Source organism: Ursus arctos, unplaced genomic scaffold (assembly GCF_023065955.2).
Source record: "Ursus arctos isolate Adak ecotype North America unplaced genomic scaffold, UrsArc2.0 scaffold_48, whole genome shotgun sequence".
In the NCBI taxonomy this organism is placed as follows: domain Eukaryota; kingdom Metazoa; phylum Chordata; class Mammalia; order Carnivora; family Ursidae; genus Ursus; species Ursus arctos.
In genome coordinates, this window is record NW_026623065.1 from 232,910 (window position 1) to 247,670 (window position 14,761).

A 14,761-nucleotide genomic window follows, 5' to 3' on the forward strand; every position below is an offset into this window, starting at 1 on the left:
CCAACGCTGCTCGAGATCATAGACGTTGGGCCTGAGAACTGTCCAGAGCATGGAATGCATGGCATTTCCCTAGGCTGCTGCGGCCTGGTCTGTTCCTCAGGTGGGGAGAAAGGTTCAGGGGAAATCCACCTTCCTCGGCAGGCCCCAGGGGAGCCGGTTGTTTCTAGTGTGGGTTCTGGCCTTGCCGTGATCATCTGTGGGTCCTGAGATTGGACATCAATCTGGACCTGTTCTCACCCCAGACCAGCATTGGATGATGTTGTGGGCCGAGGCACCTGCTGCTTGTCAAGGGAGATGGAGTAGCTGAGCCTTTGGAGCAAGCAGCTCCTCAAAGATGGCCTGGATTGAACTCTGAAAAGACAGAGTCCACTACCTGGGCCAGGAGGCATCAGAGGCCTTGCACCCAATCCGTGCTTGAAAGGCTGAATCACGGTGGCAGACAACCTCCCATACGGAGGTCCAAAAAGACATATGAGGACACAGCTTGTGACCCGGGGGACATACAATGAGTCGATGTGTTCTGAGAGGTGATACGTTACAGAGGAACATATAGAATGGCTTCATCCCACCGTTCCTTTTATGTTCAATCACCCTGTGTGGGGTGAGGATTCATAAGGCCTTGGACACGTTCTCCAAGGACAGTGGAGCTGGGTTCTACACAGGATGGCTGGGGTGAGTCAAGAAAATACTCAAAACAGTAGCAAAATGCAAAGACACTCATGGCTGTGGGAAAAGTCACACAAAACAGAATGAAACAGAATAACCCACGCCCCAAACTGCAAAAAACATGAACACTATTCTCTACCATTCCCACCTATGGGAAGAGTGTCTTCCTACCTTCTCCCATAGCTGGTGGTGGAGGTGTGGATACTGGGATGACTTTGTGGTTGGGCCTGCGGGGCACTCATATAGAAACACCATGGGAGGGCCCCAGGTTTGTCCCCATATTTGTGTGGGGGCCCTGGGTGTGTGGAACCCTCTTCCCATTCTCACCTCAGAGCGGCACTGATCCTGGGTGGCCTGGTGCACCTGCCACTTGTCTAGGGCGTTGTAGTTGAAGTCCCAGACCAGCTCTTCGATGACCTCCTGGGTGCAGCTCTGAAAATGCAGTGCCCCATAGACATGGGGTCAAGAGACATTAGTGTCCTCCCGGGACATTGCCACAAGGGGCCACCCGCATTAGAAATCCTGCTCTCCAGTTGAGGCAAAGAGGGACAGCTGAAAAGACATCGAGCAAGGAGGTAGCCAGATGAAACTCTAGAGCTCGTGATTAACATCGAGGTAGTTGAGCTTGGTCCCCAGTGCTCAGCTTCTCATCCTGCCTGCTATGACCTGGGGTGTGAACATGAAAGATGGGCCAGGCTTCCAACACCTGGCAGCTTCCTTCTGCCCAGGAAGGGTGTGTCCCACATCCTCTGTCCCCTTCTCTACACATAGACAACCAGCCCCCCACCCCAACACACACACAGGGACACACATAATGAGGGGCAAGAGGTGTGGGCCTGCTGAGGTGACATCACAGTTGTTGCCTGCTCTCCAGTGGGCTGCCCTGAGCTGCCTCGTGTTACCTGTTGGTGTCTCCTGCCACATGTCCAGAGGGCTCGGAAAAGCGGGCTGAGCCGACGTCTACAATTATTTGAAAGTCTCTCTCTCTGGGCTTGCCTGGGCCCAGAGACCCTGAAGGGAGGAAGGCAGCAAGAGAACATCCTGTTCTCTCGAACGTCTCCACTCAAGTGAGCTGGAGAGCAGGTTGTCTTTTGAATCTGGGTGCCCGGTTACCAGAGTTCTAAGTTCGGTTGGGGCCTATCACAGAGGAAGTGAGGTCACTCTTTCAAGATTCTAATCCCTGGGACCATGTGTTCAGTCAGACCTATTCAGAGCCCCTTCTTGGCAGTTGACTCCTTAGCTTTCTCCCCCATGTCATCTCCTGAACTGGACACAATGAGCCAAAAAGGCCATAGCCACCACTCTCTGGAAATGGAACTAGGGTCCGAAGCTTCAGGAGGCAGAGCTGAATTCAGACCTTACGTTCTGTGTTTCTTTGCGCACTTGTGTGTCCTATGTCATTGCGTCTCTCACGTAGTCCCCACTTTCCCAGCCTGCAGTGTGGGGATCAGGCTAGAATCTACTTCCTTGGGACATCCTCTGGTGTCTGTGGATAAGAGTATTTATTACATGTGTGGGGTGGTCCCCTGTGTATCTGAGGCACAATTTTCAAGATGGAAGAATTACAAGAAGGGGTGGGACTTGGCATGGAGGGCCGCTCAGAAGAGGCCTGGGTTCCAGCCATGTAATACTGCAACTGTCACTTTCCCTCTTGGCCTCATTTTAAGGTGGGCACCATGATGGTCTGGAAAAGCAAGAAGATGCAGGCATTGTCAACCTCTGTAGTAAAACCATGCAATTGTTTCCCGTTATATGAAGAACGAGACCCCGTTACCTCGTTTGGGTCTATGAGGGGAGCGGCTTTCACCATGGCTCCCAGGGATCCTGACCTGTGGTATAGGCATCAGACTGTAACCGCTAAGTGGTCAGTGACTGGCTTTTGACCCACAGGACATATTCAACGTGATGAAGTACCATGCCTAGAGCTTCTCTACATGCCATGCAAAGAGTTTCTCACTCCCTAGTTACTTTCCATCATGTTCCACTACTCACTCCTTCCCTTTCCCTTCTTCTTCTCTCTCTCTGAAGCAGAACCAAGCACCGATGTTTTGAGCTGCCATCTACAGAGGCTCACAGGATAGAGAACGGAGGCAGTGCCAAGGCCAAAAGACACACAGGAACTCAGGTTCTGAGTCCGGATGGCATCCTGAGTCACGTGAGCCAAGTTATGACAAAATCCTCTTCCAGTATGGCCCTGGTCACAGCCGCAGCCACTGACACACCTTGAGCCTGGGGAACCATGCTAATTTGGGCCCGCATTCTTCACCCACAAATACTGTTAGAAATTAAAGCGATGCACCTGCACATGCAGGGTATCAGGGCAATGCAGTCCTGGGGCAACTCTAGATAAGTAACAGTCTCCCAGGCCTCAGCATCTGTCCCTGCCTTCCTCCCTCCCCTCTGCTCTCCTCCTAGTGTCCCTGCAGCCACCCTGGCTGCCTTTTTCACTCCTCTGGCCAAACTGGTTTCTGTTATTGAGTGTCTGCAGCACAAGTCACTTCTTCCTGAAACGCTGCTCCCTGACGTGTGCAGGTCTAGCTCCCTTTGGTCAATCTGTTCTCAGCAACCTCAGCCTCAGTGAGGCCTTTCATATCTTTCCATGCAATGACTCCCCAGCCTTCCTCCGTAGCACACTTCATTCCTAGTACAGAGCGCTTGCTCTTTTCTTTCACGTGCGTTCTCTTTGGAGCTTTGGTCCATGTGTAGACTGGGAGCTCCTAAAGCAAAGGAGCCCTAGGTAATTTCAGCTCCGCGCACGGGCCCAGCAAGATACCTGGCATAGGGCAGTGCTCAGTGTGTAGTTACTGAATGAATAATTGAGAAGATCTTGGAGCCCACCTCCCCTCTTAAGCACCTAGACTGCAGAATGCTACTAAAACTTTCAAGCTGTTTCTGGGCAGGGGCGACAACCACAATGGCCTCTGCCTGACTCTTCCTGCTCCAGTTCCTCCAGCAGAACTCACCAGGTACCATGGACAAGGAAGCACCCTGCACCCAGTTCTCCAGCTCTGGTGGCACAGCCCCACGCAGGCACACCAGCAAAAAAAGCCATGCCTTTTCTCAGGGGTCCTCAACGCAGTGCCTTTGCAGAGTCACAGAGCAAAGGAGCAGGATCTCTATTTTTCCCTTCACTGTGGAATCTGAGACAAAGAAGAGAAAAGGAGGAAGACTAACTCAGAACAAGAGATCAGATAGAAGTAACCAGAAGCAGAGGGCGGAGGGGGTGCAGGAATTGAGTGAATGGTGAAAAGGTACAAATTCCAGTTTCAGATCAATAAGGAATAGGGATTTACAGTACACCCCAGGACTACAGTTCATTACTGCTCTATGGTGTATTTGAGAGGTGTGAAAAGAGCAAGTTCTGAGAGTTCTCATCACAAAGAAAAACCTCTCTTTCTTTTCTTTTTACTTCATTTTTGTATCTCTAGAGATGATGATGGCGGCGGACTAAATTTATTCTGGCGATCGTTTCACAGTATACGAAAGGAACATCATTACGCCAGGTATCTTAAACATACACAGTTCTGTATGTCAAATGTATCAAAACAACTGGAGCAAAAAAATATTTTAATATTCATAGAGAGCATCAGGAAATTGGACATGGTAAAAAGAACTCACGTAAACAAAACTGAAAACAGCAGAACCGAAAGCCAGTAGGTTATCCTAGGGGTTAAAAACTTCAAGCCATTGGCATAGAAAGTCGATTCTGAAATTAAAAATCAGTGAATTAAAATTAAAGCAGATGAAATAGAATTTTAAAATTTTGTTCCATTTAACAATTTGTCAAAGAAGAGAAAGTCTTAATAAGTGACCTCAGATAGTAACTTTTGAAAAAACTGTTCATGTTTTGGAAAATTCTGATTGTAAGCTTCCAAGTGGGCACAGAATGAGAACATTTTGTTTGATCAAAGTCGCCTCATGGAAAATGGCTGAAGCAAAATGTCTGAGATGGGACTTAAACGAAAGGATATAAATGGCTAGACGAAATTGTCCCGAGTTCGTTTCTCCGTATTTGCAGTTTACATTTATTTTCATGTCGTTAAGTCCATTAAGTTCATGGAGTACATTCTAAGTGTATTCCATGCATTAATATGTTTGAACAACCTCCCTGTAACCCAGCTTCACATCTCATTGTATCTTGTAAAACTCAAACTCTATACCGTGAATCAGAAACTTCCGATGACCGCCTACTTCCAGCCCTTGGCAACACCATTCTACTGTCTTTGGCAATTTACTCTAGGTAGGTCCTAAGAGTGAAGTCAAAGTGTGTATTTTCATGAATACTCATCTACTTAGCATAATATCCTCCAGGTTCACCCATGTTGTGGCATATGTCAATGTCTTCTTCCACTTTGAAGAATCAATGCTATTCCAATATGTGTACATACAACATCTGTTCCTCCCTCGACAGATACTTGGATTGCTTTCATGGTTTAGCTATTATGAATAATGATGCCATGAAAATGTGTGTTCAGATATGTCTTCAAGACCATGCTGTCAATTAATTTGGGTATACACCCCAGAAGTGGAGTTACTGGAACACATAGTAAGTCTAATTTTAATTTTTTTTGAAACTACCATACTGATTTCACAACTATGCTGTTAAACATTCCTACCACACACACTGAATAAGGCTTCCATCTTCTCCACATCTTGGCCAACACTTGCTCTTTTTTTCCCTTCTGATTGCTTTTTTTTTTTTTGGAAGAGTCATCTTAAAGGATGTAAAATGGTATCTCATTGCTTTTTATAATTTGCATTTCCCTTAACATTAGTGATGTATCTTTTCAAATTTCTTTTCACGTGCACATCTTTGAGGATATGCCTATTCCCAATTTGCACATTCACGCATTGCATTCATTTTGTTGTCTGTTGTTGAGTTCATGTGATCTCTATTCATTCTGGATATTGAGCCCCTGCCAGATAGACAGTTTGCAAATATGGTCTCCCATCTTGTGGATTGTGTTTTTACTTCATTGCTAATGTCTTTAAAGTCACAAAGATTGTAAGTATTCTGAATGTCCTGTATGTGAATTTATTTTTCTTTTCTATCCTGTGCCTTGCAGGTCATATCCATTAAAGCATGGCCAAATCCTATTTTGTGAAGCTATGAAAATGAATATTATTGGGCTGCACTTCCGAGATGAAAAAGGTTCATTAGTGGAGTAAGAGAGCAGCATGAACTGGAGAAGCACTGGCATGATGATGGGGTCATGACGCTATGTGATCGCAAGAGGATAGGAATATGTATGATGGGCCAGCATGAGCTGTGTACTGGAAATGGGACCTTGTCCATTTTGTGCAGCACCTACGTGGATGATGGGAGCAGTGAGACATATGACTGGACGGATCCCCGAGCTCAGCCCTTCTTCCAAGTTAGACTTTCATTGCACTCTGATCCATTAACGTTTGAAGAGTTTCTTAATCAGATGAGGGACATAGTCTTACATGCTAGAAGGTGATGAACGTGGTGTGTGGGCGTGTCTGCAAGGAACTCCGTATCCCTCCCATCTTGGTGAGCCACTGTCTGGAGTCCATGGCAAAGAAGGTTAGAGTACTAAATTACACTGGGGTCAAACCAAAGGGGAACAGTATGTCCCTCCTATGCTGAGCTGAAGTCAGGCAAGACCTTTATATGTTTGCTCTGTGTTCCCAGTTCATGGTCCCTAAGTTCTGCAGGTTCCTCTCTGGGAGAGAGGAGATGGACATGTTTGAGGGGGAGCTGGAGAGCTGTATCACCACCAGGAATGAGACCGAGAGCCGACTCCCAGTCATCGTGCAAGTGAAAAAATGGGATCAATGTCACCAAAGAGAAAACCATCAGCCACCAGTATTCATGCCGCCTGTGAGGAAATCTTGTCTAGAGGCACTTGTAAGTGATGGAGGGTGCACACCTGTAGTAACTCTGTGGCAAGTACAGATGTTACCTGCTTGAGGTGACCCACCTTGAAGAGACAAAGTTTTTGCCACCCTGTCAAGGGTGCTCGGAATGGACTCGAAGGGCAAGAGGCCTGGAACTGAAAGCATGTTTGAAAGTCTCTTTAGGGCTGAAATGAAAAAGGCAGCATGCCCTGAAAACTGCCTCACCTTGAATAGGCTAGCTCCCTTCATTGCTTGTGGGAAGAAAAGAAATCATCCGGTATTTTTCGTATTGAAAACAAGAAAACACAGAACCTTGGATTTCCGTTATTTTTTTATTGAAATTCGATTAGCCGACATACAGTCCATCCTTATTTCAGATGTAGTGTTGAATAACTCATCAGTTGCATATACCACTCAGTGCTCATCACATCACGTGCCCTCCTCTATGCTCCTCACCCAATTGCCCCATCCCCCCACCCAGCTCCCCTCCAGCCACCCTCAGTTGTTCTCTGTGCTTAAGAGCCCCTCATGGTTTTGCTCCGTCTCTGATGGCTTCCCAGTCAGTTTTCCCTCCTTTCCCCTATGATTATCATCAGTTTTCACTCATATGTGGAACGTAAGAAACAGTGTAGAGGATCATAGTGGATTTTCTTTAAAAGGATGTTATTTTCTGTCTTTCCATGTTTGACCGCATTTCACTTTTCTTTAAAAATGACACGTTCAAATGATATGTCCATTGACCCTGGAGGGTTGGGCGTTCTTCACACTTCCTCAATGAGTTAGGACCCTGAACCAGGTGTCAGGAGAACCTCCTCTGTGTTATTGTTCCCCGGGTGCCCTTGTTGGGCTTCAGCTTCCTTATCTGTAATACGATGAGAGATACGAATGCTAAATATTTTCCGAAAGTTGTTCCCGCTCCAAACGTTCGATGGCTACCCATAGTCGAATATTGCTTCATCCACGAGACAAAGGTTAGGAATCGTTATTTCAATTACTTCGTGAAGACACACAACCAAGTAGAATGAGAACACCAGAGGAGCATCGCTCCAATAGGACTTGAGTGAAACTCTGCTCCAACTGCCAGTAGCATAGGACGTTACCTTTTACGTGAACACAGAGGTGGGCCCTGGCCTTTCCATAGAAACAGACTGTCCTTTTGTCTTTGGACATTTTCATTTACCTTTCGTGTGGATTGACGTTCAGCCCGATGAGACCTCATGAGGAAACTCTGCGTATTCTAAGCTTAGATCTCATAGGACTGATTTTTCTTAAGTTTTGAAACTACACTATAATTGACAGACAGTGTTATATTCCTTTCAGGTGAACAGCAGGGACTCAATAGTTCTGTACATTACTCAGTGCTCAGCACCATAAGTGTACTCTTAATCCCCATGACCTATTTCACCCATCCCCCCACCTGGCCATCCCTAGTCTGTGCTCTACATTTGAGACTGGTTTTTTGTTTGTTTTCTCTTTGTTCTTTCTTTTTGTCTCTTAAGTGCCACACAGGAGTCAAACCCATGTTAACTAACACACATCGACTTTAAAGCTTACCTCCGTTTCATGGTCTGGATGAAATGTGCTGACTATACCACCACGTTGACTCCACAGTGGCTCCCAGGGATCCCCACCCGTGCTATATACCTCCCTGTCTATCCACTGCCTGGTTGCTAATAGGTTTCTGACCAAGAGAATATGACAAAACATTGTCACTTTCCTGTTACTCTCTTCTGTTCCCTTCCTTTCTTTCCTGTATCCCTGCACTGGGGAAGCAAGCACTGGTGTTTAGAACTGCCCTACATAAAGGCCCACAGAGGAAGGAACCTAGGGAGTGCCCAGGCTAATAGGCAGAAAAGAACTCAAATTCAGGATTTCGCTTAAACCCACTTTGTTGAGTCTGAGCTAAATCCTGACATTAGTCACATCAGTGACTTGGGAGCAAATCTTACCACAGTTGGGCCTCGGGTGAGGCGCAGATTGCATCACACAGAGACCTGGGGGCAGAAACACCCAGTCTCAACTGTGCGGAGATTCCAGGCCCCCTCGAATTGGGAGCTAGGAAATATCACGCTTCAGAAGTGCTAAGCTTTCTAGTAGTGTTCTCAGAGACAAACAGATAGCTAACTCAGTCGACCAGGCTTCGGCACCTGGCCCTCCCATCCACTGCCATCTCTTGTTCTCACCTCCCAGCCTCCACCAGCCACTCTGGCCACTTTCCGAATCTTCTCTGGTCAAACTAGTTTCTGTCTGAGAGATTTGGCCCCAGCGGTGCCCTCTCCCTGACACACTGTTCCCAGAGGTGTGCAGCTCTTGCTCCCTCTTGTCAATCTGCTACCAGCAGATGTCACCATGTGGAGGCCTTCCAGACCCTCCTCTCCTGTGACTCCCTAGCCCTCCCTACTACACTGTGCTGGTAACTGGAGTATAATACCTGCTCTGTTCTTTCACACATCTTGCTTTCAAGGTGTTCTCCATCAGAACAGCAGAAACAACTTGGCCATTTGCAGACTGCACTGGGGCGCACCAACTCACCTGGCACAGGCTGAGCGCTCAGAGCATAGTTGCTGAAAGAAGAAATGGGAAGGTCTTGGGGCCCTGCCTTCCATCCTTGTCACCATGTCCATTCCTGAGCCCGTTATGCTAGCACTGGGATGGGCAATGTGAGAGGCTAGAATGGATATCAAGTGGCCAAGATGTACTCGGCTGCTTAGTGCCTTTTCCAGGTTGAATGCGCTTGGGCGGATGTCAATGTGTGATGCAAAGATCATCATACCTGGTGCCCACTCCCATGGGTCCACCTACATGTCTGTTCCCCACGACTAATTGTCATAAATCTTCTTCCTCCCAGTCCCTGACCAACGAGCCAAATCATCTACCACTGCCACGAGCCAATGTATATTCTTTCCTCAGGCTGCTTTTCTTTCCATACCACCTGAAAGAATTGAAAGAATTTTGAAATGCTCGAAAGAATTTCCCGTCGCTGCATTCTATCAAGACTACCCTGAACGGGGCTGTAGTATATCTGCAGCCACTTTCCATCCTGCAGCCACATCCAAGCCCATTCAGCCATGAACCAACCTCAGTCTTTTCCCTCCTCTGTCGCCTGGAGCAATATTGGGTCTTCTGCCCGTCCTCTCTGAAGCTCCTCTGGCCCGTTCATGGGGACTTGCGAGGGAGCCCGTGCACCACACACAGAGTGGCCCCTAGCGCCTGCCTCTGCCCACGTGCCAGGGCTGACTCAGGAGCTCAGGCTCCCACCTAACCCCCTTTCAGCCTCGGCCATCCCTCTTGGAAGGACTTTGTGCTCTGCACACATTGCAGAGATACAGGAGGGCACAGGAAAGAAAACCCACTGACCTAAAGAAGCTCCTAAACTATTGACCTCCTTCCATCCTGCCTCCATATGCCCTGGAAGAGAAGAGGAGGAGAGGCCTGCAGGTGTGGACAAAGCCCTGCCCTGGCTGTTTATCTTCCTGACAATAAAAAGGCCTCCTCGTTGCGGCCAAACTGTTGCTGAAAATTCTGTTTTCAGTGGTGAAACAGATAACTTTGGTCAAATGGCCTGCTGGCGCCGTTTGTCAGGGTGGTCCGTGGACAAGTGGCCTCAGCATCCGCAGAGGGCGTGTTGGAAATGCAGAGTCTCAGGTCCCTCCCAGTGTTACTGAATCAGAATCTGTATTTTCACGAGATCCCCAGGGGATCCAGGCCTAAGACAATGTCTCAAAAACCACTGTTGAATGTTCCCCAAAGAGAAAGCTAATCGGCACCTTGATATACCAAATGGGGAAGGCACGGTTGTTTCCTGGGCCTTTTTGGCAGTTTCTAGCATTCTAGAATTCCATAAAGGGTTGATTCCCCAGTGGACATGGTGGGAGTTGTTGTGCAGGAAAGGAAAGAACACCATACCTGCTGGGAAACTGAGCAAGGACGGAAGCTATGCATGGGCCCAACAGCAAGAGCTGCAACGCACCAAGGCTGATCCCCTGCTCTAGAGCTCTCTGCTGTTCTTATGCTAGATCCCTTTGTGTCAGGTGATGGGATGGGAGATTGTTCTTGCTTTTGGAGCTGGCCTGTATTGCTGTAACCGGTCCTCTAAGATTCACTTTTGTTGTATCCCAAAGTTTTGGGACGCTTGTCTTGTCATTGTTCTTGGATTCCATGTAATTTTTTTTCCTATTTTGAATTCCTGGTTGACCCACTCATTTCTCAGGAGCGTGTTCTTTCACCTCCTTGTGTTCATGGTCTTTCCAGGTTTTTCTCTTGTGGTTGATTTCTAGTCCATACCATTGTGGTCAGAAAAGATGTATGCCATGACTTCCATCTTTTTGAATTAGTAGAGACTTGTTCGGTAGCCTAATATGTGATCTGCTCTGGAGGACGTTCCATGTGCAATCGAAAGGAATGAGTATGTGCTGTTGGAGGATGGAATGTTCTGCATGCGTCTGTTAAAACCAGTGCATCACCCAAAGCCACTGTTTCCTTGTTGATTTTCAGTTTGGATCATGTGTCCGTTAATAGAAGGGGGGTGTTAGATCCCCTACTGTATTGTATTACAGTCAATTAGTTGCCTGCTTTTTGTTATTAACTGTTTTACGTATTTGGGTCCTCCTATGATGGGTGTCTAAAAATTTAAAATTGTTCTATCTTCTTGTTGCATTGTCTCCATGATTGGGACACAGTGTCCTTCTTTGTGACTCACTACTCTCTCTTTTTTTTTTTTATATTCTGTTTTGTCTGATAGAAGTATTCGTACCCCTGCTTTGTTTTGGCAACCAGTTGCATGCGAGATGCTTCTCATCTGCTCACTTTCAATGCGCAGGGGACCCAGTAGGTCTGGGGGCTCAGGCTGAGTACCTAATTTCGGACAAGTCAGTGTAAGTGTGCAAACTGAGACTGAGTGTGTAAACTGTTGAATATTAGTGACAATGGAATATTACTCAGCCATCAAAAAGAACGATTTCTCAACATTTGCTGCAACATAGACGGGACTGGAGGAGATAATGCTAAGTCAAGTCAAACAGAGAAGGAAAATTATCATATGGTTTCACTCATTTATGGAACATAAGAAGTAGGAAGATCAGTAGGAGAAGAAAGGGAAGAAGGGGGGGTAAACAGAAGGGGGAATGAACCACAAGAGACTATGGACACTGGGAAACAAACTGAGGGCTTCAGAGAGGAGGGGAGTGGGGGATTGGGATAGGCTGGTGTTGGGTATTAAGGAGGGCACCTATTGCATGGTGCACTGGGTGTTAGACGCAAGGAATGAGTCATGGAACTTTACATCAAAAACTAGGGAAGTACTGTATGCTGACTAACATAATAAAAAAAATTATTATAAAAGAAATAGAGATGATGGACTTCAGAAAACATGGACCTAAAAGTCATGACGGACAGCAAGGAGAGTGTGGGGTTTCTCTGGTCAAGGATATGGCCCATTATCCTGGCAAGAAAGAGCCCGTCCCTGATCCATCAGATGCCAGCCAGGGAACAGTAGCTATTGTGCATCTGACCCAGAGCCTGGGGCCTGGAGGGAACTGCTGCTTCAGAAGAACTGCATAAGGAGATGCACGAAGGCTGGAAATCCTGGCTCCTAGGTCAGCATAGATGTTCATGGAACCAGGCTCAGGTGTGCCCTTTAAAGTACCCCTCCCATCTTTTCCCAACACACAAAGCAAGCAGGAAAGGGAATCCAGAGATCATTGACAAGAATCCCAGAAAGATTACAAACTTGGTAAACGGCCAACGGGGAGACTGAGGCTGGAAAGTCCTGAATGCCCTGAGTCCATCTGCAAATTATCTTCCTCTGGCTTTGTCCCCTTCACATGCAGGATTTGATCTCCTTCCATGTTTTTCCCCACTAGGTGCTGATGCAGTTCCAGAGATTGAACTACAATACGACAAGTTCCAAATACGGGGGCAATACAAAACCAAACACAAAACCAAAAAAGCATCTCAACGGAAGAAGCAGGACACAGTCTTCCTGGCCTTAGAGCGGAGAAAGGCAACCCCAGTCCTGGGGCAGGAAGGAGTTCTGGGGCGTACAAGTCTTAAAGACTCCCACTTTCAGTGGTTGTTGCTATTCCTGGGAAAGTCCCTGCAACCTCTAAATCTCAGGAGTTCTGAGGGGCTGTCTCTGCTGTTTGCCCAAATTCATTGAATGAAATGGACCCGTGCTCTGAGTAAGGGGGATTTCGGGGTGCCCTCCAGTGGCTAGGGAGAAAGGCTGGCACTTCTCCTTCCTCCCACATACAGTAGCTGATGACTCTGGAAGATTTCCTAGGTCAGGAACGAATATGAGAGTCTGTGCAAGTTTTCCATTACTGCAGGAAGTAAAAGACCCAAACCACACACCTGGGCTCTAAAACAAAACAAGGGCTTTACTCTCCTAACATGCAAATCTATCACGGTACTATTTAAAACAACTAAATGGTACCCCCTACATAAGGAAATAGATGGGGGGAAGGGGTGTGGAGTAAATAAGGCGCAAGGACTGCCCATATGCAGCTGCTGAGGAATCCCTGGAGGGCCACTGGACACTTGCACAGCCCTGAGGTTGACTGCGGCCAGTTCTTCTCCTTCTTGAGTGCTGCTGACCAGCTAGGACCGGGGCTCCAGCTGGCAGGACAGGGTGTAGCTAAGGACAGAGGGACACCTGTGAGTTGCCCAGGAGCTTCCATTCAAGAGTCTCTGCCAGTGTTTGCCCACAGCTGGAGTCTGGCACCCCGGCAACAAGGCCTGAGGCTGCCCAGGGAAGGAGGATCCCAGGAGTGGCCAGCAGAAAGAGTCCACCCCGAACCTCACCGACCCAGCTCCTGATGGGCCTCACCTCTCAGCCTCGCTGAGCGGCTCCATAGCCTGGAACCAGGCCCAAAAAGGATCCTCGGGCTCTAGGGTGTAATTCTCGGCAGCCACCTGGAGCAGCATGATGTCCGTCATGACTTGGTATTCCTGAGCAGAGAGAGAAGCACAGGATGTATAGGGAGCCTGGGGGAGCGGGGAGCTGCAGGGTCTGGTGAGGGTTGAGCAGCGGGACCGGGGACCCATCCCAGGTCCTGGCACACATGGCCATCCTCCTCCCTGCAGATTCATCCGGTCTCCACCTGTTCTCAGAGGTGAGTATCAGTAGCCCCTCCTCCAGGAAGTCCTCCTGGATGCCATGCTCTGTCCCCATCTCCTAACGGGATGGGACTTGCACTGCTTTCTTCTCAAGGGGTCCCAGGAAATGTGAGGTGGAGGGGATGGAGCCAAGCAATGTTCTTCCCAGGGACATCTCTGAGGCCCACTCCCTACCCTTCCCTGCGGGAAGCGCCACATATGCTCACCTTATTTCTTTTGTAGTGGTTGATCTCATTCCCCTGGAATGCAGACAAAGTCCATCAGAATGAGGCCCCTGGTTCTTAGGAGCACTTGATTCCCATCCCTTCTCATGCTGCACCATGGCCAGGACCCGTGAGGGGGCCGTGCATACACAGATAGTGGGCCTGGGATCTAGGCCAGGCTCTGGGGTCCAGAGAAAGGAGGACATGGGCCAGATGGACTGGCTACAGGTCGGGACCCTGCAGCACCACCCTCTCAGAAGACAGTAGGGGAGGCCGAAGCCTCAGGCAGGAAGGGGCTGCTGCGGCTACTGAGGTGCTTGCTGACGTGGAGGGTCCTGACTTCATTCTCCCCCCACGGGCAAACTCACCGGGGGAGGCTGAGGTCCACTCAGACAGACCTCATGCAGCTTTGCCTTCAGGAAGCTCTGCTGCTTCACCAGTCTTTGGCACCGGGAGCCATGTCCTAACTGCAGTCTCGCCTCACTCATCGCTGAGATGGGCAAGAGACTCCGACCTCACAGGCGCAGCTCTGAGGCTGTCATCAGGGTAGGTTTGAGTCCTGAGAGCTCAGGGCTCATTACAGGGGTGCTCTATTCCCACAGGTCCAGATTCTGGTCCATCCCCCACAATCTTCAGGCTCACCCACCTCCAGATAGACCTCCACTGCGGTATCCAACATCAGCAACTTGGTGAGGAAAGTGCCAAGGAAGGGCACGACACCCTGTGTCCTAAGGGGGAGAGTGGGATGAGTCACTGCTCTCTGTTGCCCACAAGGACCCTCCCCTGAAAAAGCTCCAGCCTCCTGGCCCATCCCAGGTGACTGCGTGGAGCAGCTCTCGACACTAAGAGAGAGGGTGTCAAGGCTAGGGAGTCTGCTTGGACACCACCTGCTTGCCCCCTCACTGCCAACGGCA

General features: G+C 48.5%; 1 protein-coding gene across 1 annotated transcript; it reads right to left on the reverse strand.

Moving 5' to 3' along the window:
- Positions 1 to 4,284: 4,284 nt before the first annotated feature.
- On the reverse strand, positions 4,285 to 14,601 carry LOC130542713 (ral guanine nucleotide dissociation stimulator-like). The gene is made up of 4 exons (XM_057306936.1): positions 14,216 to 14,601; positions 13,851 to 13,883; positions 13,355 to 13,476; positions 4,285 to 4,372 (listed from the first exon to the last, which is right to left on the reverse strand). The coding sequence occupies exons 1-4, from the start codon at positions 14,333 to 14,335 to the stop codon at positions 4,330 to 4,332; spliced, it is 318 nt and encodes a 105-aa protein (XP_057162919.1). The 5' UTR covers positions 14,336 to 14,601; the 3' UTR covers positions 4,285 to 4,329.
- Positions 14,602 to 14,761: the final 160 nt, after the last annotated feature.

What these genes read in the sequence shown, in the direction of transcription:
- LOC130542713 (XM_057306936.1), bottom strand. Translation starts at nt 14,335, where the DNA reads ATGAGTGAGGCGAGACTGCAGTTAGGACATGGCTCCCGGTGCCAAAGA. An exon ending in ACCACTACAAAAGAAATAAG is followed by an intron (nt 13,477 to 13,850) that starts GTGAGCATATGT and finishes CTCTCTGCTCAG; the next exon opens with GAATACCAAGTCATGACGGA. An exon ending in CCGCTCAGCGAGGCTGAGAG is followed by an intron (nt 4,373 to 13,354) that starts GTGAGGCCCATC and finishes TTTTAATTTCAG; the next exon opens with AATCGACTTTCTATGCCAAT.